The sequence below is a fragment of the Odocoileus virginianus genome, chromosome 9, assembly GCF_023699985.2.
Source record: "Odocoileus virginianus isolate 20LAN1187 ecotype Illinois chromosome 9, Ovbor_1.2, whole genome shotgun sequence".
NCBI classification, from domain to species: Eukaryota; Metazoa; Chordata; class Mammalia; order Artiodactyla; family Cervidae; genus Odocoileus; species Odocoileus virginianus.
Window position 1 is genome coordinate 5889433 of NC_069682.1, and position 24044 is coordinate 5913476.

The window sequence follows — 24044 nt, forward strand, 5'->3', positions numbered from 1 at the left end:
AGGGATGGAGGTTTATCAATACTAGTTATGTGTGCTTACTAGAACATAAACTCACCTGGAATTTGGATTTCACAGCATGCAAGAATTTTAATAGGATTCATTCATACATTTGTTTGACATTTTATACAGACTTTAGTCCCCAAAATTCAATTTACAATTTTTACAACATTTTACAAAGACTTTGATCTCCAACTCTCCTTTTACACATTTACAAGAATTTACACTCGCTGCAAGGATTTCTTTCCAACGTTTTTTGTAAAAGTTATTTTTCCTAGGATCCAAAAAAATGTTCCTTTTAGATGAGAGGAGAGGCATTGAGGCTCACATGTGGAGATTGTGTGTGATGGAAACACAGGATACAGCAGAAGTGCCTGGATTCTAATTTAGACCAGCCTGCCTCAGGCAATGGGAAAGTCATTTGTCCCTGTATGCCCACATCACAGTCTGGCACGACTGGGGGTTACAGCCAGCCTAAACTCTCTCTGGATACAGGATTCCAGTTTGCCATCTTAATTTACACATTCCGTCGATGTGCTGATTAGCCTGGACTCCCTCACATTTTTCTAAGTGATTCTGACCTGGAAACACAGAGGAGGATCCCTGTGGGATCTCAGAGCCGCTGGGATCTCCTCTTTGATCTCCCATCTGAACCCGGGACCATCTATTGTTTCAAATTCTTCCTCAGCGCTCCGGTTGACAATTATTGGCATTTTAGAGCCTGCGGATCGCAATAGGATGCCTAACAGGACCTGCTGCCTAAACATTTAAAGCGCTCCCTCCCTCCAAACATTGCCCCTTCTCAATGCCCTCCCCCTCCGCCCCCGCCGCCGCCCACCACACACACAATGACTGAAAGAAAAGGAGTGCTTTAAGAAGCTGTTGATGTGTTAGTAAGATGCTAGAGTTGGTTAGGATTTTAAAGATGCTCACGAAGCCTCTCCAGAGCAGTAACCAGCTCTTCTTGACCCTGACACAAAACCAATCCGTGCACCAAACTTTGGGCTTCCCCGGTGGCTCAGTGGTAAAGAATCCACCTGCCAATGCAGGAGACACACGGATTCCCTCCCTGGGTGGGGAAGAGTCTCTGGAGAAGGAAATGGCAACCCACTTCAGTATTCTTAGCCTAGGCAGTCTCACGCACAGAGGAACCTGGCAGACTACAGTCCAAGGAGTTCCAAAAGAATCGGACACGACTTAGCAACTAAACAACCAAATACTATACTTTAACCACCGCTATTTAAATACTGCAAAATGCCAGGGCGAACACCAACACCCCCACCCCCGTGAACTTTCATAATGATAAAAGTGCTTTTGGTCTTAATTTGGGTAAGGCTTGGCTGAGGTGCCTTGCGTAAAGCCAGGAACTCTCAGAAGGTAGTTGATTTAAGAATCTTGCTTGAGTTTGTAAGGATGGGAGCGGGGGAAGGGGGCGTGTCGGAGAAAAAGGTTTGTTTGTTTATTTAATTTCAGTCCCCAGGGTAGAACCGAGAGGCTCCACCGCCGGGACACTGGAATCCAGGATGCGAGGTGCGCTTGGAAATTGGGGAAATTTGGGAACGCCTAGGCTGAAGGTTCCGCTCGCGGGGAGGAAAGGACGGGGCGGGCACAGGGGAGGAGGCAAGGAGGGACCCGAGGGGAGGCGGCGGCGGAGGAGTATAAAAGGCCCGGGCCAGCCCGGGCGCCCGCCACTCCGAGCCCCTTGGAGAAGGCGGGCGTCCGGGCAGGATGCGCGGCGCCGCTGCGGTGAGCTGAGCCCAGCCCCGGATCCGGCTCTCTCGTGCATCCGAGGCGAGGACCGCGCGCCCTCTGCTCGACCCTCGAGCCCTTCCACCGGCCGGCTGTCCCCTGCGAGGCATGAGCGGCGCGCGGGAGCCCGAGGTTTCAGCGCGGTCATGAGACGCTGGACCGGGAGCGGCAACTGGGCGACGGCAGCCCCCAGGGCCCCTCCGGGCGCGGCGCCTCCGGGATGAGCCCCCCGACCGGCGCCAGCCTGAGCTGAGACTGGCCCCCATTGCCCCACCTGCGCCCTGCGCGCCCGAGACGCGGGCACCTCACCCCTGCCGCTTCTTGCCGAGACACCTGCGCGCTGGACCAGACGGACGCCCGGCGAATCGGACTCGCCTCCCTTCCCAGGCTCTACCCACCGCCGCGGGCGCCTGAGCAGCGGCGCTCGGAGAGCGGGCGGCCCACTGTCCGGGAGCGAGTGTCAAGACCTTTCTGGAACGACCCCGTCTCTTCCCCCTCGTACGTAGGCCAGCTGCAGGGAGAGGCGCACAGTCGCCGGCAGACACCTGGCTGGGCCGGCGCCCTCTCGGTTCTCCATCACCACATCTCCCAACTCCACTTGTCAATAAAAGTTTCCAACCTCGCCCAGGCACCCCCACCCACCCACAGCCCCGAGCCTCGGCGCGCGCGGGGCTTTGACCTCGCCGGCCGCAGCGACCTCGGCAGCGGAGGCGCGCGCTCGGCGCAGCCCGGCAGGCGGACGCGGACTCCGGAGGGGCTCGCGGGTCACCTCCAAACACTGACAGCCCCCGTGCACGGGGCCCCCGTCTGGAGCCGGCTCTCCCGAGGACTCTGCGGCGGGGCGGCGCGGCCCGCGGCCGGGAGGAGCGCGGGGAGGAGGGGAGGTGGCTCGTCGGGTGAGTGGCTACGGGCGGCAAGGGCGGGGGAGCCAAGCGTGGAGGTAACTGCGGGCCGCCGCTGAAGCCCTCCTCCTCCTTCTCCTCCTCCTCCTTCTCCTCCTCCTCCCGCTCCCCGCGCTCCTCTGGCGGCCGCTCCCGCTCCAGCTGCGGCGCCGCGGCCACATCTGCGGCGCCCATGTGCGCTCGGGGGCTCGGCTGCGCCCGCCCCGCCGCCGCCCCCGCTGCCCGCTGCCCGCAGGGTGGGCCCCGGCCCGGCCCGGGCCCCGGGCGGCCCGTCGTCCCCGCCGCCGCCGCCGCCGGGGAGCGCCGGGGTTCGCTCCGCCGCCGGCTTGGACGCCCCCGGCCCCGCCGTGGCTCCGCCGTGGTGCGGCGGCGGGGACGGCGGTGGCGGCTCCTGCTCCCCGGGCCTGGCGCGCCCCGCCGCAGCCAGCGCCAGTGCCGCCGGCCCGGGGAGCGGGGCCCCGGCGGGGGCCGAGGCGGGAGCCGCGCTGCCGGACTCCCGGGCTCCGACTCCTCCTCCCCCGGCGCCGCCGGCGCCGCCGCCCGCCGCGCCGGGTCCTAAAGCCGCGCGCCTGCGGAGGATGGTGCGCCTGGCGGCCGAGCTGCTGCTGCTGCTGGGGCTGCTGCTGCTCACGCTGCACATCACGGTGCTGCGCGGTTCCGGAGCCGCCGACCGGCCGGACGCGGCCGCGGCCAACGCCAGCCGGACCCCGCTGCAGGTGAGTGCGCCGCCGGGCAGGGGCGCGCGTGGCGGCCGGGACCCGGTGGCGGGGCGCTGACCTCGCACCTGAGAGGGGCGGGGAGGCGGGTCCCCGCCCCATCACAGAACAGCTGTGGGGGCAGTGGTTGGGCGGGGGCCACCCGTCTGCAGCCTGCATGGAGCGGGCTGAGTGCTTGGAGGCTGAACCGCCTCGGAGGTCCGGCGGCACTCTCCTCCGGGTCTGTCCCCAGGTACCTGAGGCTGCGAGCGCGAGACGGGCGGCGGAGTGTGGGGCATGTGTCGGCTTTGGGGCGCTCCCAGTCTTTGGTTGCCCTTCAGAAGCGAAGTGATGTTATTCTGAGAGGCGGGGGCGGGGGGAGGAGCGGAAGGAGACTTCAACTTAGGACAAACCCCCACACGAGGTCTGGGAGGAAGAACACGGTTGAATCTGCCAGCTCAGAAAACAGTGCCAAAGGTCAGAAATAATTTCCCCGAAGAAAGCATCCCTGGTCGCCCACGTGGTCCCCGAGCCACCCTTGTACCTTCCTAGCCTGCGGAGGGCGCGGAGTCAAGCCACCTGTTCTACTCTGAGATGGCATTACCTGGGGCTTTAAAAGCTGACCGCAAAAGACTTCTTCCAGCGTTCTGCCGCTGTTGAAGGTCGCCTTAGGAGTGGAATTCTGGAATTCTGATGGTCTGTGCAGCTCCAGCACGGGGCGTGGGGGGCGGGGGGGGGGCTGTCACAACTAGCGAGGGAAATAGCGGGCGTCAGACACAGGATGGATTTTCCGGTTTCCAAATAAAGGGTTGCCCAGGTAGGGATTTCCTGCCGCTCTCTTGGAAAACACCTTTCCGTGGGTCTGTCAGAGGTGTTGACAACTGTCAGCTTGGGGCATGGGTAAAGATGTCAGCAGGGATTTTCCCAGGAGGCAGCAGGAATTCACTCAAGCAGCATCTCTGAAAACCCTGTACTCTGCAATGTCCAGATAAGCATCATTCATTGTTGTCAAAGGGTTTTAAGATCATTGTACTGTTAATTCTTTCCTCACATCTTTATGCAGTGTGTTGCCTTAAAACCCTAGTGTAGAGAGAATTCCCTTAAATACTTCCAGAGTGCTTTGCATGTGCTAGTTTTAAGTTCTTTGCAGAACTTAACTAATTTAATGATGTACTATATTGTTAATATCCCGACCACCCCCTGCATAGATGCAAAAACCGAGGTACAGAGGTTAAGAAACTTGCAAAGTTTACACATTCCAAACTCTTGGTTTGTTACACCATGTTCTCTCTCTGGCAGGATGTTGTAGACTAAAGCAAGGTGATCTTTACACAGGAATGTAAAACCAGGAATGAAAAAGAATGCACCACAGAGCCTAAAGTTCTTTTAACCTGGGGACATTTCTGAAAATGTCCTAATTTTGTTAGGTCCTCTCCTCTCCTCCTGTGGGCAAACAGGTACAGTGACAGCCTGACCCGATCTCTTTGGGGAAATTGAAGACACCCCATTCTATAGATGGTGGTACACCCACCCACTGTAACACTGGGAACAATGCCTAATATCTTCAAGAATTCTGGAAGTCATATTTTATACATGATGCTTTCTTTCCTCATGGACTCATGAAAAGCTATAAAAATGATGTTCTATGGAAAAGTAAATTTGGCAGATTTTTTTATGAGGTGTTTGCTATCATTAGAATAACCTAGGCTTGGCCTTTCCCGTTTGAATGTTAAAGTGATGAGAGAAGCAGCTGGTGGAAGTGGCAACTGCAAAGGGGAAGTGGATTAAACTCTCCAAAGGGCCGGGGGCTGAAGAACTATCCCAGCAGGGCAGAAGAAATGGGGGATCTAGAAAGCATAAGGCTCTTAGGAGTAGCTTGAGTCCCAGGTAGCTGATAATCCATCAGCTGTCAGCTTATCTTGTAATCGTGTTTGGTTATTCTGTCCACTCAATTAACTTACTCAGGCAGATTGATGAGTTTAACAGTTTAGCTCATAATTTTACTCTCTTTTGTAGCTTGTTATTGTAAAAGTTTTATATTCTTCCTGATTAAAGTTGTTCCTTTGGCCCTCTGACTCTCAAAAGTATTAGGATTCAACTGAAGAGAGTGTATTTGGCCAAGTGAGGAGGTCTGCAAAATAACGTTTATTAGTCTGTGGTTTTCAGGGTTCAGGATGTGACTTCACTAGTAGCAGGTGTATTTGAAAACAAAACTGGGTACTGTATTCTTTCTGTTTACTGGTCATGTTTAACCCATCTTAAACTGCATTTAAACTTAAATGTGTTGGCTCTGGGATAGCTTAAGCTGCTAAAAATCATTCTTTGCAATCCAAAGTTCATCAGTCTTTATGTTACATTATTTTTATCTCTGCTTAAAATATTCTAAAATATGAGGTTGGAGTCGGAAAGACACAATGGTTGCTTTACGTACCCAAACAGTAGTTTATTGGGGAATATTTATTACTTTTTAGACTGGGGTGTTTTAGTTGTTTTCAATGTCGTGTTAGTTTCTGCTATACAGTGAAGTGACTCAGTTCCATGTATACATGCATCCCCTCCGTTTGGGATTTCCTTCCTATTTAGTCCACCACAGCACGCTGAGTAGAGTCCCCGTGCTGCCCAGCAGGCCCTCGTTAGTTATTTATTTTATACAGAGTAGTGGATATATGTCCATCTCAACCTCCCAATTCATCCCTCCTCCTTTTTCCCCCTTGGTGTCCATGTATTGTTGAAGGTCGAGTGTAGTATCTGTTCTTACCAGTTTAATATTTGGGAACATTTACCAGAGATGCACCTTTGTTTAAGATCTGACATATCAAGGGCATCAAATAGAAGTAAGAATAACAGTAGTAGCTGAGATCTGTCAAATGTCTTTCATGTGTCACACACTGTTCTTAGCACTTCTCATATGTTTTCTTTTTAAATCCTCACGAAAATCTCATGAGTTAGGCAATATTGTTGTCCCTGTTTCAAATGAAAGAACTGAGGTTAGGTAACTTGGCCTGAGGTTGCAGAGCCAGAAGCTGCTTAATTTGTTGTTATCTCATGAGTGTAAAAATCTTTGAAGGATATTTGTGTACCAAGTTCTTGATAAAGTATTGCTGGCTACAAAAGAAAGGGTAACAATTTACATTATCAGACACATCTTGACAGTCTTATTGTGTCAAATATGAACATATCTATCTATCTGCATTATGTATACACACACACACACACACACACACATAAACATGACTAACCATGTGGTTTTTTTTTTTTTTTTTTGGTATTTTCAACATGCTATGCTGTGCTAAGTCACTTCAGTCATGTCCAACTCTTTGCAACCCCATGGACTGTAGCCCGCCAGGCTCTTCTGTCCATGGGATTCTCCAGGCAAAAATACTGGAGTGGGTTGCCATGCCCTCCTCCAGAGTTTCAGCATACTAGGAGATATATTTTTGCCTTTGTGACTGTCTCTGTACCCTTAGGTATGCTCTTATGAGGCAGTAGCATAATGCTGTTTCTACTGGTTATGTGGCTTATAATAATAATAATATATAAGAATGTTAGTCTTTATACTGTTTTCAGTATTTTAAAATATATGAAATTTTACAGTTGTAACAGCTATATAAAAATGCACAGAAAAATCAATTTTTTCACTTTTTTGAATGAAATCTTATCTCTTCTTGTCTCATGTTGATCAGATACTCAGATTAGCTCTTTCATATGTCTTTAATTGATAAATAGTAATAAAACAATTATATATAATCAAAAGCAGCCTGGAAGACAGACTATCCCACAGTATAGAACCACAGGCAATGATAATAATGACTGTATCCCTTTAACATGTGTTAGTCACTCAGTCCATCCAGTATTCTTGCCTGGAGAATGCCGTGGACAGAGGAACCTGGAGGGCTGCTGTCCATAGGGTCGCACAGAGTCGGACACAACTAAAGCAACTTAGCATGCATGCATGCATTGGAGAAGGAAATGGCAACCCACTCCGGTGTTCTTGCCGGGAGAATCCCAGGGCCAGGGGAGCCTGGTGGGCTGCTGTCCATAGGGTCGCACAGAGTCGGACACGACTGAAGTGACTTAGCAGCAGCACCAGCAGTCACTCAGTCATGTCTGACTCTGCAACCATGTCGACTAGAGCCCACCAGGCTCCTCTGTCCGTGGAATTCTCCAGGCAAGAATATTGGAGTGGGTGACCATTCCCTTCTCCCGGAGATCTTCCTGACCCAGGGATCAAACCCAGGTCTCCCTCATTGCAAGCAGATTCTTTACCATCTGAACCACCAGGGAAATTCAAATGAGTGCTTCTCTTCTCTACTAAAGCACAGGTTCAGAATCATGAATTTTTATAGATTTTACATAGTAAAGCTAGAATTCCTTCAAACAATGTGATTTAAGAAAGTATTTGAAATCATCAAACCAATCATTTTTTGCAATAACATTGAAGCAAGCCAAACTCTGAAATGTAGCTAAATGTTTTTGTTCTCTAACTCCTAACCCCCTCATCCATCTACTTGCCTTCAATAAAGCTGTTTAGTGTCTTGTACTCACTGCTTCAGTCAAGAGTTGATCTGAGCTATGAATAGCAGTAAAAGCAAAAGCAACATTTATTTGTACTTAATGCAACTAAGTTTCTTTTCAGTGACCCTAGGAGATAGTATATATATCCTCATTTCACAGATGAGGAAATTGAGACCAGCAGAGATTTGAATAACTTACCCAAGGTCAAACAACCATGATGGGCAGGGCCAGGATTCAGACCCAGGCAGGCTGGAGTTCTTGTTCCAGTTCATGAACAAGACTCCTCCAGCTCTGATTCAAGTCAACAACCTTTGTGTTTCTTATTTTGTGACTTGCCTTGCCCATTTTCCAGGTAGACTGTGTCCTCTTACCTCAGGAATTCTTTTTAAATCATGGCTGACTGTTCTACTCAACTATTACTACATAATAAATCATCCCAAAACACAGTGGCTTAAAACAACCACATTTTATTTGCTCATGAGTTCGTGTCAGCAATTTGCCCTGGACCCTGCTGGGTGGTTCTTCTGCTGATCTTGCCTAGGATTATTCGTGTGGCTATAGCCTTCTGTTGGTTTGACATGGGCTAGGTAGTCTAAGAGGACTCACTGACACGTTTGATGGTTGGTGTTGGCTGTCACCTATGCTCTTCCTTCATCCCCAAGGAAGTTATCCTGCATATCTTTACATGACTCAAAGCAGCCAGAGAGAAAAAGCAGAAATTGCAAGGCCTCTTGATGAACTTGTAGGAAAGTGAAAGTCGTCAGTCGTGTCAGACTCTTTGCAATCCCATAGACTATACAGTCCATGGACTTCTCTAGGCTTGAATACTGGAGTGGGTAGCCTTTCCCTTCTCCAGGGGATCTTCCCAACCCAGGGATTGAATCCAGGTCTCCTGCATTGCAGGTGGATTCTTTACCACCTGAGCCACAAGGGAAGGCCAAGAATACTGAAGTGGGTAGACTGTCCCTTCTCCAGCGGATCTTCCCGACCCAGGAATCGAACTGGGGTCTCCTGCATTGCAGGCAGATTCTTTACCAACTGAGCTATCAGGGAAGCCCAATCCAACTTCAGCCTCATTTTATTGATTAAACAAATCACTGAATCAGCTTAGATTCTAGGGGACCAGAAATTGACTCCTCTTGATGGGAGGACCAACAGTGGAGCTTGTGTTCAGGGATGGGAGGAATCATTGTGGCTGCTTTGCAAAATACCTACCATATTGACCTCAGGGACTGCAAATGCTGAACCATTCTTGTATTCGTTTTTTAGCATTGTTTATGCTGCCTTTGGTCATGCAGAAACTTTCTAAGTGTGATCAACTCTGGATCATTTCTCACATGACTTTTGGTTTTCATGCCTTACTCAAGAAAGAGTTCCTCAGATAAAGATTGTCAGAATGTTGAAATACATTTTATTCTAATTTTTTTTAGTGTTTTTGTTGTACTTGTTGTTTAGAACTGCAACCTACTTTGAAGTTATTTGTGGATTTAAGATAAAGATAAAACTTGGATTTTTGTCAAAGTGAATAGCCACTTGTCCTATCATATTTGTTAAATATTTCATTCTGTGTTTGTTAATACAAAATACCATTTTTAACATATACTAAAATTTTCACATATACATTAGTGTATATACATTATATGTATATACATATACCGGAGAAGGCAACGGCACCCCACTCCAGTACTCTTGCCTGGAAAATCCCATGGACAGAGGAGCCTGGTGGGCTGCAGTCCATGGGGTCGCGAAGAGTCGGACACGACTGAGCGACTTCACTTTCACTTTTCACTTTCATGCATTGGAGAAGGAAATGGCAACCTACTCCAGCATTCTTGCCTGGAGAATCCCAGGGACGGGGGAGCCTGGTGGGCTGCTGTCTATGGGGTCGCTCAGAGTCGGACACGACTGAGCGACTTAGCAGCAGCAGCAGCAGCATAAGATTGTTAGAATTCACTCATTGTTACCCTTCTTGGGTCTGGTACCTCTTTGACTGAGATCACTGATTAGTGTCCCATGTTATTGCCTGGTCAGCAGCCTATTCAGATACTTAACTTTTCTCTAGTCATTTTTGATCACTTATGCTTTCTCAAACATATGTTTTATTGGATTTTTACTTTATCAGTATAAAGTTTGTATGTAATACATGCATATTTGGCAAATATTTCATGACTACACGTTCTTTATGATGTACAGTCTTAAATCGCTTTGTAAGACCTATCAAATCAAGATGGCTAATTATATTGTGAAAACCATTCATCTTAATTAACTTGTTTACTTAATCTGCTTATTCCTCAAAGAATTTAATTGCATTCTGACCCTACCTCTGTGCATTTTCCTATTCTCCTTATTATCCATGAAGTTTTGCTTTACTTGTTTAGAATTCATGGTGTTAGGAGATAAAATGTCTTTTTTGTTTTTTTTTTGGTGGGTTTTTGGGCAGTCTAGTGGCTTTCAGGATCTTAGTTCTCCTACCAGACCAGAGATTGAACTCATGCCCTCCTCAGTGAAAGCAAGAGTCTTAACCACTGGACCACCAGGGAATTCCCTGGTGGTTATATTTTTGTCAAGGTGAAATTCCTTGTATATCTTTTTATTGACTTTTCAACATGTTTTGATAGTAATTTTGCATCTCTTGCTTATTTTTTTTCTCTTGCCATTCATTGGGTATATTTTTCCAACCTTTATTTTCAGCCTTTCTCTCCCCTTTTTCTTTAAATATCTCTCATTAATAACCAATAGCCAGTTTTTCTTTTGTCTTGAAATAGATCAATGAATGTAACCCACCTGTATTTATTGTGATTACTAATAGATTTGAAGATATGTTTTCAGTTTTGTTTGGTGGTTTTCAAATTTTCTTCATTTTGCCTCCCACCTTCCAATTTATCTATGTGAACTTTGGCAAGAAAGTTAGCCTAAGTCTAAATGTCCTCATCTGTTAAATAGATATACAAAAACTATTTCCTTGTGTTGTAAGAATTATAACACTGTATGCATGTAAGTGTTCTGTTAGAGCTTGGCACTTAAACATTTAGTAAGTATTTAAATATTATTTCATTTATTATTACTATTAGTTTATTATTCCTCAAGTTTGGAAAGTGTTTTATCTCTCCAATTCTTAACATTTTAGCAAATAGATTTGAAATTATACTTTTCTATCAATGTTGAGACTCAATGAATGTTTATAATATAACCTAAACTTTCCCTACTGGCTCAGACAGCAAAGAATCTGCCTGCAATGCAGGAGACCCAGGTTCAGTCACTGGGTTGGAAAGATTCCTGGAGAAGGGAATGGCAACCCACTCCAGTATTCTTGCCTGGAGAATTGCATGGAGAGAAGAGCCTGTTGAGTTACAGGCCAGGGGGTCACAAAGAGCCAGACATGACTGAGTGACTTTCACTAAACTGTCCTGAAACAAGATTCTAACATGCCGTTTCTTTCTCTTATCGTTCTCTCTCAAATTTTAATCACATTATCTGAATATTTAGTGCTAGGTTGTTCATTTTTCTTTCCATTTCTAATATCTTATTTTCTTTATTATTTTTCATTTTTGCTGTCTTAGGAATAATTTCTTAGCAGTAGTATAATTCTCCCAATCATTATTTAGACTTAACTATAAGATTTATTTTTTTATTTGTCTGCTGTTGCTGCTTCTGGAATCTCATATCTTCATCTTTTATTTTGCCGGAATACGTTATCAAAAAGTTCTCTCCGAAAGGTTTTATCAAAAGATAAACTCTTAGGAATCACCTGGAGGTTTAGTGGTTAGCAATTTCACTGCCTGGGCCCCAGGTTTAACCCCTGGTCAGGGAACTAAGATCCTGCAAGCTGTGTGGTGTGGCCAAAAGAAAAAATAAAAAAGATAAACTCTCAGATTCTAAAAGTTTAAGTACTTGTTTACATGCTTCTCACACTTTAATGCTAATTTAGCAGTTAGTTTTGGGGTTTTTTTTCTTATCTTGTTTCCCCTCAGAATTTTGAAGATGTAATGCAAGTTTTTTTTTTTATAGCATCTCATGTTTCAGTGAAAAGTCTGATGCTTTTTCTTTGTAGGTGATTTTTTAAGTGGAAGCTTTTAGGGATTTTCTCTTTATTCATAATGCTCAGAAATTTCATTAACTTGTGTTCAGAATTAGGGCCTTCATTGTTAGTCCTCTTCAGCACCTGGTGGGTGCTTTAAATCTGAATCCTCAAGTTTCTCTTCAGCCTGAGAAAGTTGCTTTAGTAATTGCTTTGCTTATTTCCAAGTCCTTGTATTCACCTTCAGGAACTCCTAGTAGACTTTGACACTAATGTTACGATTTCAAAATTGAACAGTCTTCCATGTCTCTTAGTTTTTTCTCTTTGCATTTTTCTAATGCATTTTGTCTTAGCTTAATCTTCCAGCTTTTGCAACCCTATTGCTAGTCCTTTCACTGTTTATCAGTTTCCTGTCCTTACCCTTTTCACCTGTCTTCTGTAGCTTCTTCTCTTTTCTCTTCCTTCCCCTCTCCCCTCCTCTCCTCCTTCTCTTTTTTCTCTCTCTACATATTTAAAACATTTTAATGATGAACAATTTACATACAATAAACTGAATGCATCTTAAGGATTCTGTTCCATTTTTGAGGATTATATATACCTATGTAACCACTATCAAAATTAGATACAGACTATCTCCATCATCCCCAGATGTCTTCTAGTGCACCTTTGTAGTCAACTTACTCCCCCCATAACCAACCAGTGTCTTATTTTTATCACCATGGATTAGTTTGCTTCTGCTAGATCTTCGTGTAGATGGAATTGTACGGTGTGCATTTGTGTGTGTGTGTGTCTGGGTTTCTTTTGCTTCACATAATATTTTTTACATTCATTTATGTTGCTGTATACACCAGTAAGTTTCTCTTCTTTATTGTTAAGTGGCATTCCATTGTATAACTGTGCCACAGTTTATTTAACCATTTCCCCACTGATGGTCATTTGGGTTCCAATGGTTTGGATACTGTGAATAAGATCATGTTAACTTTCTTGTACGAACCAGGACATAGGTTTTCATTTCTTGTTAGTAAATACTTGCTAGTGAAACTGACACAGACTCTATTCTTTACATTACTATGGGAATTCCTCTAAAGAAACTCACTTCTTTTGGCAATCTTTCTCTCACTTTCTCAACTCTGTAATATGTTTCATTTTCAACTGGTTACCATTTATTGCGTATCTACCAGAAATCATTCCTTCTTCTGTAGAGTTCCCTCTCAGCTTTCCAATTCTGTTGGGAATTTATTCTTCTATTTCATCTTCTTTTTCAGTAGAATTTAGAGAAGGAAAATAAGTAAATGAAAATACCCAGTCTGCCACCTTGAATTGAAACACTGCAATTTTATTTTTTACTTTTATTTTCCTGTAAACAAACCAGAAGAAAGTTCTATTACTTGTGCAGCCCCTTCATTCATTCTTTTCCAGCCATGTTCTAAAAGGCATTGATTTTGAGGCTCAGAAGTCATGAGAACTATCCATTCAATTAAGAAGAATCTATTGTGTTTTTAAAGCCTCCAAAGGAAAGAATCCCGTTTGTACTTGTATAAGTACTTTTAAAATATATATATATGTGTGTGTGTGTGTGTGTGTATTTTATTGAAGTATAGTTGACTTACAGTGTTTCAGATGCACAGCAAGGTGATTTGGTTATACAAATACACATGTATCATTTTTGAAATTATTTTCCATCATAGATTATTACAAGATATTAACTGTAGTTCCCTGTGCTATACAGTAAACCTTTGTTGCTTGTTGTGTATCTATTTTTTAATTAGAAACCTAGCATTCTATTCAGACTAAGTCAAACAAGTGGAATCAAACTGTCATAATTTTTTATTTAGGCAAAAATCCATGTTTTCAAATATATATATTATACATATTTGTATACGTATACAAAAACTTTTCTCCTACACTTGATGAAGTTCTGAGAAAGAACATCAAAAAAAAAGAAGAAGAAGAGATGGAGAAATTGGAGGACATAAATGAAATGGGAGCACTGAATTTGAACTAGAAATAGTGAAACAAACCAGCTAAAAGTAAAAGATCATCATATAGTCCAATTGTTAAGACTGCTCATTAGAAACGTATCTGGAAAAAGCAATACCTGAGCATTTGTATTTTTCAAAAAACTTCAAGATAATTCTGATATGCATCTGGTTTTTTAAAAGTGATTACAGGTTTTTCTATTAGACCCTAGTTTTGGTGATATAGAGTTCTGTTATTTTTCTGTTGACCAATCATGATACAGTGGTATTAAGTGAGTAATAGTTAAATAATCAAAATAGTAAAAGATGTTTATCAGTTTTCACAATCAATAGCCAAACAAAAAATAAAAAATAATTACAATTGCAAGCCATAATGGAAACATGATTAATTTGACAGTATAAAATAATCACTAACAATTTGGGAGAGTCAAGCAGAGTGATAAGCGGAAGTGCATACATGCACACATTTTCATTGGTGCATGTAATTCATTTATACTTAAGGTAATGATTGATATCTATGATCCTATTACAGTTTTTGTAATTGTTTTGGTCTTATTTTCTGTAGGTCTTTTCCTTTTTCCTGTGTTTCCTGCCTGGAGAAATTCCTTTAGCGTTTGTTGTAAAGCTGGTTTGGTGGTGCTGACTTCTCTTAACTTTTGCTTGTCTGGAAAGCTTTTGAATTCTCCATCAAATCTGAAGCAGAGTCTTGCTGGGTAGAGTGTTCTTGGTTGTAGGTTCTTCCCTTTCATCACTTTAAATATATCATGCCATTCCCTTCTGGCTTGTAGAGTTTCTGTTGAGAGATAAGCTGAGAGCCTGATGGGAGTTTCCCTGTATGTTGTCCCTTGTTGCTTTCAATATTTTGTCTCTGTATTTAATTTTTGTCAGTTTGATTACTGTGTGTCTCGCTGTGTTCCTCCTTGGGTTCATCCTGCCTAGGACTCTGTGCTTCCTGGACTTGGCTGACTGTTTCCTTTCCCATATTTGGGAAGTTTTCAGCTATTATCTCTTCAAAGATTTTCTCAGGTCCTTTTTCTCTTCTCCTCCTGGGACCCCTATAATACGAATGTTGGTGTGTTTAATGTTGTCTCAGAGGTCTCTTAAGTTGTCTTCATTTTTTTTTTTTCATTCTTTTTTCCATTTTCTGTTCTGTGGCAGTGATTTCCACCATTCTGTCCTCCAGGTCATTTATCTGTTCTTCTGCCTCAGTTATTCTGCTATTGATTCCTTCTAGTGTATTATTCATCTCTGTTTATTTGTTCTTTAGTTCTTCTAGGTCTTTGGTAAACATTTCTTGCATCTTCCCATTTTTTGCCTCCATTCTTTTCCAGAGATCCTGGATCATCTTCACTATCATTATTCTGAACTCTTTTTTTGGAAGGTTGCCTGTCTATACTTCATTTAGTTGTTTTTCTGGGATTTTATCTTGTCCTTTCATCTGGGACATAACTTTCTGCCTTTTTCTCATGATTAACTTTCTGTAATATGATTTTTGTTTAACCACCATGAGACTGTGCTTCTTCTTGCTTCTGTCTGCCCTCTGATGGCTGAGGCTAGGAGGCTTGTGTAATCTTGATGGGAGGGGTTGGCGATGGGAAAAACTGGATCTTGCTCTGGTGGGCAGGGCCTTGCTCAGTAAAGCTTTAATCCAATTATCTGCTGATGAGTGGGGTTACCCTCCCTCCCTGGTAGTTGTTTGGCCTGAGTGACCCAGCCCTGGGGTCTACAGGCTCTATGGAAGGATTAATGGTGAAGTCCAAGAGGGTTTATGCCGAGCGGGACTTTCCAGTGCCTCTGTCCCTGTGGTGAGCCCCTGCTGACCCACGCCCCCACAGGAAGCCCTCAACCCTAGCAGGTAGTCTTGGTTCAGTCTCCTTTGGGGTCACTGCTCCTTTTCTCTGGGTCTTGGTGCATGCAGAGTTTTGTTTGTGCCCTCCAAGACTGAAGTCTCTGGTTCCCCAGCCCTCTGGAAGGCCTGTAATCAAAACCCTGCTGGCCCTCAAGGCCAGATTCCCTGGGGATTCCCAGTCCCTTTGTCCAGCTGGGAAGCCTGACATGGGGTTCAGAATGTCACAACAGTGCAAGAACATCTTTGATATTATTATTCTCTAATCTGTGGTTTGCCCACCTGGCGGGTATAGCTGGTGCTGCTGCTAAGTCGCTTCAGTCATGTCCAACTCTGTGCGATCCCATAGACGGCAGCCCACCAGGCTCCGCCGTCCCTGGGATTCTCCAGGCAAGAACACTGGAGTGGGTTGCCATTTCCTTCTCCAATGCATGAAAGTGAAAAGTGAAAGTGAAGTCGCTCAGTCGTGTCTGACTCTTAGCGACCCCATGGACTACAGCCTACCTGGCTCCTCCGTCCATGGGATTTTTGAGGCAAGAGTACTGGAGTGGGGTGCCGTTGCCTTCTCCTGGTGGGTATAGGATTTGATTTTATTGTGATTGCACCCCCCCTACTGTCTTGCTGAGGCTTCTTCTTTGTCTTTGCATGTGGAGTATCTTTTTTTTGGTGGGTTCCAGCATCCTCCTATTGACGGTTGTGCAACAGCTAGTTGCAATTTTGGTGCTCTCGCAGGAGGAGATGAGTACACGTCCTTCTCCTCTGCCATGTTGATCTGGAAGCCCATACAAGTACTTTTTTGCGGTCGTCAGTGGCCACATATTTTCTTCTCTGGTGTGTCCTCTAAGTCTTTTTTGATAGGTCTTACTCCCATGTGTGCTCTTCTTTTCCCACCGTTTGTTCCCTTTTCAAGAAACATCTCGTGCAGGACTTGAAGGTTATTATTCAGTAGTTCTTCTCCACATTTGATTATCTCAGTTTTTTAACTTGTCTTCACTGATCTAATTTTACAGTGTTTTGATGGTCTATGTGATCCTCTTATTTCTCTTCTGTCTGAGGACATCTATCTTCTGCAGACGTTGGCTCAAGATTCTATGATTTACAATGAAAAGGGTAGTGATGAAGCCTGTTTCTTCAGTGACAGCTAAGGGCACCTCTCTGTCTGTACTCATTCCTCAAAAGGCAGATTATTTAAGGGCTGGGACTGGGATGTCAGTTTAGTTCCCAGGATTGAATGCAATGAGGTTGAAGAAACAGCAAGGGAGTGTGTTACTGAAAAAGAAAAAACTTTGAAAAAGAATAAAACTTTTGCATTTTATTTAAACCTTGTCTGCACTCCTTTTCTATAAGAACGTCATAAGAAGCCTTAGACATATAAGATATAAAGCTTAATTTCTTTCCTTCTGTGGTGCATCAGTGCAAATGTTGGGTAGAGTGCGATGCGAAGAAAAGAGACACGCTAGTGTGCAGTGTTCCTCTTTGGAAAAGCCCTCACTGCCCACCCTGGTCACTGACTTGATCATACAACCTTGTGGCTCTTCCCCTTCCCCACTCTCTTTCCCTTTCTCCTACCATAGCTTCCCAGGGATATCTCCCAAGGACCACTTGCTCTTTGTCTCAGGGTTTGCTTCTGGAAGAAACTAAACTAAACAAAGCCCCCAAACCTCAGCCGTGGGATCACTGGCCATTTCTTCAGGTGCAGGAAGATGGACAGGGTGGAGTTGCCGTGAGGCGCCTGCTGTTTCTCGCTGCTGTCAACAGGTTGAAGTCCGTTCACCTCAGAAAGGGATGCACGGTGGCAGCAACAGAATCAAACCATGCCATCCCCTCCCAGAGCAGCTGGGAAGAGCGGAATTCCAAAATGGTAGGAATGGGAAAGGTCAGGCTTAGGCAGAGCCTATGAATGGCTCGTATATAAAGAGATGCCTGTTTTCCTCGGAGAGCCTCGTCCCGCACTTGTTTGCTATTTTAGGTGGGAGGATGAGAGATGGTGGGAAGCCCTCAAGGGTGTATGAGAGCACCTTCTAACACCTAAGAAAGGTAGTCGTCAGGGTTCCTGGATGAATGTAGCTCTGCGCAAACTCCCCAGGCACAGACCAGCATGTGTCACTGGAAAGTTGTTACTGTAAACTGAGTGGGAGTGAAAACACCAGAGTCACTACTCCTTCCTGTTCAATGACCCAGGCACACCTTAGGAAACCAAGTCATCTCACACAGAGCACTGTTTCCAGCTGATACACCTCCATCAGAGAGCAGCACTCATGGGCCCCACTCCCCGGAAGGAACCACACTGCAGGGCCAAAGGAGCAGGAGAATTTCAGCTTTGTGTCTGGGGCTCTGGGCTGCCAGACTCACAGTCTGGAGCACCTCAACCCCAGATGTGCATAAGTGACCCGGGAAAAGGCATGTCGACTGTGAATTCAAGAGGCTGCTTCCTGCTGTACACCTCATCTCTATTTTTGAAAATAACAAGGTGTGGCTAGAATCTATATGAAGCATGCTGGGAGGGAGCTGGAAATGATGTCATGGGTCACCCAGGTGCTACCTTACTCCACCAGCATCGAGAGAGAGCATCCATGCCAAAGCCAATGAAACGAAGCACATGCCTTGGCTTCCAGCCACCCGATGTGATGAGCAGACAAGAAGGAGGAAAATGGCAGTTGTGTAATTATTTTTTAAAAATACAGTTTTATTAAGGTGTAGTTGGCATACAATGAGCTGTGTGTATTCAAAGTGAACAGGGGTTGACACCTGTGAAACCATTGCCACCATCAAGATGATGAATGAATAAACTACCATCTCCAAAACCTTCTTTGTATTCCTTGGGGATTCCTCCCTCATTCCTCAGGAACCTCCACCACTGACCTGCCTTCTGTCACCATGGATCAGTTTTTACATTCCCTAGAGTTTTACATAAGCAGATTCGTACAGAATGTATAGCATGGGGAGCTCTTTTGCTCACCATGACGACTCTGGGATGCATCCATGTTGTTTGGTGCATAAGAGTTTGGTCCTTTTATTGCCAGTTGGTATTCCATGGTGTGCATATGCAATACGCTTTTCCATTCACCCAGTGAAGCACATTTAGATGTTTCCAACTCGGTCCTATTAAAGTAAGGAGGCTACGAGTGTTTGTGTGTAAGTTCTTGCATTCTGAGCATATGCTTTCATTTCTCTTGTGTGAATTCTTAGAGGCAGACTAGCTGGGTATATGTTTAGCTTACTTAAAATTGTGGCAATCTTTTATTTAACTTTTTTGAGGGAATATAACTGCATTACAATGTACTGTTAGTTTCTGCTGTCCAACAAAGTGAATAAGCTGTACGTATGTGAATATCCCCTCCGTCTTGGGTCTCCTTCCCACCCTTCCCCATCCCAGCCCTCTATGTCATCACAGAGCACCAAGGTGAGCTTCCTTGCTTTATAGCAGGTTTCCACTAGCTGTGTTTTACACATTGTAGTTTATATATATATATATATATATATATATATATAAAAGCTTCCCACTTGGCACTAGTGGTAAAAAACTCGCCCACTAATGCAGGAGATGTAAGAGATGAGGTTTCAGTCCCTGGGTTGAGGAGATCCCCTGGAGGAGAGCGTGACAACCCACTCTAGTATTCTTGCCTGGAGAATTGCCATGGACAGAGGAACCTGGTGGGCTACAGTCCATAGCGTTACAAAGAGTCAGACACGACTGAAGCGACTTGGCACACACACAATCAGTGTAATATATATGTCAATCCTGATATTCCAATTTGTCCCATGCTCCCCTAAAAGTAATAAAAAAATAAATAAAAATGAAATTGTGGCGATCTTTTAGAGGCACTCACAGAACATGTTTAGGGTCTGTAAAACCCAGGACACTGTTAGAAAATGAGAGAATTTGCAAGTTTTGTTTCAGTATTGTGTCTTCCTACAACTAATACGCTGGTGTATAATCCATAATATATTATGGAAAACTGAAGGAACGGGAGAAGATACTGTTTCCTTGGAAAAAATTCTCCTACCTTTTCAGGATTCTCCAAATCAAGAGTTTCAGGGGGCTCAATCCTCCAGGTGATCATGCTTGCTGGTGGTAGTAGAAAGAAATAGCTGTAGAAAGTGGTGGTAGAAAGAAATAGCTGCTGGACAAGAACCAGTTGGAAAAGTCTCCTAGCAGGAGACTTGACTTCCACTATAAGCTGCCGTTTGATGTTCCCTTCATCTTCTTGTCCTGATGCCCTGCCTGACTGGAAGTTAACAGAACCAGAAATAGATTTGTATCTCCTGCCTGGAGACTCAATTACATTGTGGCTTGGAAATCTGGTATTGGTTATGAGCCCAAAACGAACTGGAAGCCAGGTTTATTGCTGGAAATCTTCAAATTTCAGGAAGGACAAAAATTCCAAAGGGGAGATCTCATTAAGTGTTTCTAATCCTTAGCCCTGGCAAAAGGCTGCAGGAATGTTAACATGAGCTGACTCTCTGGCCACGCTGGACATGAGTAGAGTGATGACTCTTAGAAACCCACAGAGGATTTTTGCTAGAGTGCAAGGGCTATTCTTTACTGCCACGTAAGGTGGCCTGTCCACTGCCCCAAGGGACGTGGAGCAGTCGTGACCTGCAGGTGCGGGTGAGAAGCTCGGGGTGATTTCTCCACACTGGCACCCATAGTGTGCTTCACGGAGCAGCGGCAACAGTGTCTCCTGGGAGCTCACTAGAAAATATGAATCTCAGGCCCCACCCAGAATGACTGAACCAGGAACTACAGTTTAATCAGGGCCCCAGGTGAATCACATGCTCATTACAGATTAAGACTCTCTGGTCAAGAGGCATGCTTTTCTTGCAAGTTGCAAGTCCCCAGAAGCACTCAGGACAGATCAGGTATAATTTAGCTATTGCCCAATTGAGCATCACAACAAACTACCCCAAACCTCAGTGGCCTGTAACAACAAGTATGTATTCTCATGCTTGTGGGTCTGTGGGTTGCTGGGGCTCAGTAGATCTAGGCAGGCTGGACTCCAGGCTAAGGCTTGGGTCTGGGTTTCTTCCTGCATCTCCCGAACTTCCACAACTAGCAGGCTACCTGTTCTGCACTCCTCTCATGGTGATGAAAAATCACAGAAAGGCAGAGGCAAGCCCAAAGGACAAGTACACTCCAGCCTTTGCCTAGATCACATCTGTTAGCATTCTGTTGGCCAAAACTCATCACGAAGCCCAACAGAGTGGCCAAAGGCTTTGGATTTGTTTCAATTCTTCCTCTGCTTCTCATGTGTGTGCCTTCAGCAAAAGTCTCACACTTCTCTATGCTTCAGTGTCCTGTTCAGTAAATGGGATAGTAAAAGTGGTGTCCATGGGAGGTTATAACACTGAAAGGACCATCCTTGGACAAGTCACTTCAACTCCATGCATTTCATTTTCCTTATCTAAAAGTAGACTAAAAAAAAATAAATAAAAATAGACATCCTAGGGGGGTTATTATACTGATTTTTAAACTTTATTTTCAAACATGGTGATAATGATGCTGATAGTGATGTAAACGCTAAGCTTGAGCATTCATTCCGTGCCAAGAGCAGAATAAATAACAGCTTTGTGTGTGTACCCACCTTTAATTTTCACAGCAGCCCAATGAAGACTCTCCCCTGTTTTGCAGCTGAGGAAGCAATGGCAGAGCAGGGCCATGAAATCAGGGTTTAATGTCTGATTGTCCTGAGCACATTGCGTGGAGGGAAATGCATCACAGAAGGGAGGCAGTCCAGGCTGGCTCCACGTGCTGACGCGTATTCTGCCTCATGTCAATCAGTGATGCTCCTAGAAAGGTTACTCCTGCTGGCATCTCTCACGTGGGAGAAGGAAAGGAAAGAGCAGGGGCAGCTAGGGAGAAAAGGCTGGGAAAGAGCTGGTCTTATGGTTAAACAGGCCTTCCCACCCTGGCCTTCCCAGATGGCTCAGTGGTAAAGAATCCGCCTGCCGATGGAAGAGACGCAGGTTCGATCCCTGGGTCAGGAAGATCCCCTGGAGAAAGGAATGGCAACCCGCTCCAGTATTCTTGCCTGGAGAAGTCCATGAACAGAGGAGCCTGGTGGGCTACAGTCCACGGGGGCTCAAAGAATCAGATACTACTTAGTAACTGAACAACAACAGTGACTTCTGACCGCAGCCACGTCCACATGCCACAAAACAGATGCTGGATGGATGTGCCGAACCTTTCCAGTGGGACCCAACCATTACCCAAGGCTGTGTTGTGGAGCTGCTCAACCTGGCTTTGGGCTGGTAATCGACCGAGGGGAAGAAAGAAAAGGCGAAAGTTTTAGTCGCTCAGTCATGCCTGACTCTTTGCGACCCCATGGACTGTAGCCCACCAGGCTCTTCTGTCCATGGGATTCTCCAGGCATGAACACTGGAGTGGGTAGTCATTCCCTTCTCCAGGGGGTCTTCCCAACCCAGGGATTGAACCTGTGATTCCTGCACTGCAGGCAGATTCTTTAGCCCTGAGCCACCAGGGAATGGGGCCTACAGGATCCTGCCTCTGAGAAACCAGACCCAGAAAGGCCACGGGTTGCTCAGTCCCTACTGGACTCCACCAAAAGTGGTTTCTGAGTCGAGAGACATACACTTCTCTCTTTCCATCTTCCTTCTCCGTGGTCTCTCTTGTGCAGCTTCACTGCTTAAAAACGGTGTGTTCCGTGGCAGGGGTAGGACTGTGCCCACAGTGTGCTATTCATCACCCATGGGCTTTAACAACCGAGGCCGGCAACACCTTTGTAGGGTGTCCCTTTCCTGCCTTCCTTTCTCAGACATAACGAGAGAAGCAGGCACATGGACAGTTTTGCAAGCGCTCCAAGCTGTATATTCTGCTTTCCAATCACAGTTTCTGGCCAGAATCTCTTCCTTGTGACTAATCAGACTTTTCTCTTTTCTTGGTGTATCACAAAGTCCTTTTCCTCAAGGTCTTCTGAGGAGCGAGTGGTTGGGAATTTTTGAATGTTTCCCATAGTTGAGAGGAGTATCATCCTTATTTTTCTGGTTGTATCATTACACTGCTAATGTCTAACCAGCTTGTGGGCCACCATGATTCTAGGTCTTTCTCTGTCATCCTTCCCATGTCTCTGACAGCCCTGTACCCCCAGTGAATTTCATCCTTTGTTCTGCTTTGCTTCTGACAGAACTTGTCTCACACTTTGGATATGTTCTGTGGTGCCGTCTCCCTTCTCTCTTTGCTCCCCAAACGTTGGTTTGGGACCAGTCTCATGTCAGTGATCTTAATAGCTTAATAACTTTGTGATTGTCACAGAATTGAGCACTGACTAGGTTGATGGCTTCAATAGAAAAACAAACAAAACTTTAAAAAATAAAGTACGACCGCTAGAAGTATGAAATCACTATATTATCTCACAGGATGGCAAAATGGAAACAAAAACCAAAGACTGTTGGCAAGAATGTGGAACACCTATAGGGAATACAAACAGATGGGAACACTTTGGAAAACTGTTTTTCCAGAGTAGCTACCAAGACAGAATATATATGTACCCTCTGACCCAGCAATCCCATCCTGGGTATATTCCCCACAGAAATGTATTCATCTGTGGACTCAAAAACCTAAAAAAGAATGCTCATGGCAGCACTAGTTAAAATAGCCCCAAACTGGAAATACGCAAAGTACCGATCCACAGCAGGATGGATAATAAGGCAGTAAGCACACACATTGGGAAGGAGCAAACAGCTACGCACAACATGTACAACTTCACAAACGTAGTGTCATGCAAAAGAAGCCAGTCACAAAAGCATGCATGCAAGATAATTCTGTTAAATGACCAGGAAAAGCTAATCTATGCTGTTGGAACAGGGAAAACACCAGCTGTCCTTATTAAGGGGACACAAGGGGGCATCTGGCTGCTGGTAATATTGTCTCTTGATCTGAGTGTTGGCTGCATGGCTGTGTTCAATTTGAGAAATCTCACTGAGCTGTATAGTTATAGACATGCATTTCTCTATATGGATATCATCCTTCAGTTAAAAATACAGTGAAGAGGGAATTCCCTGGTTGGCCAGTGGTTAGGACTCCATGCCTTCACTGACAAAGGCCCAGGTTTGATCCCTGGCAGGGGAACTAAGATTCTATAAGCCGTGCTGTGTGGCTAAAAATAAAAATTAGTTAATTAATTTTTAAAAATACAGTACCGAAGGCAGCAGGCAGGGTAGATAGTATAGGAGAGATGGCCTTCTTTCACTGGGAAAGGCAACCAGCAGGCCAGAGTCCACTCCCTGTTCTCCTTGGTGTATCCTGCCCTGCAGGCTGCTCTCCAAGCTTTAATGAGTGTGGACAAGTTTCAGCGTCAGGGGGGATCCTGCTCTGCCTCCGTG

General features: G+C 45.2%; 1 protein-coding gene across 1 annotated transcript in view; it reads left to right on the forward strand.

The window, feature by feature from the left end:
* The first annotated feature begins 2835 nt into the window (after window positions 1–2835).
* Window positions 2836–24044, forward strand: part of ISM1 (isthmin 1) — an 89661-nt gene continuing 68452 nt past the window's right edge. The window contains exon 1 of the mRNA XM_070471899.1: window positions 2836–3364. Within this exon, the coding sequence (XP_070328000.1) occupies window positions 3227–3364 (138 nt within the window). The 5' untranslated portion in view covers window positions 2836–3226. The remainder of the gene's footprint in view (window positions 3365–24044) is intronic.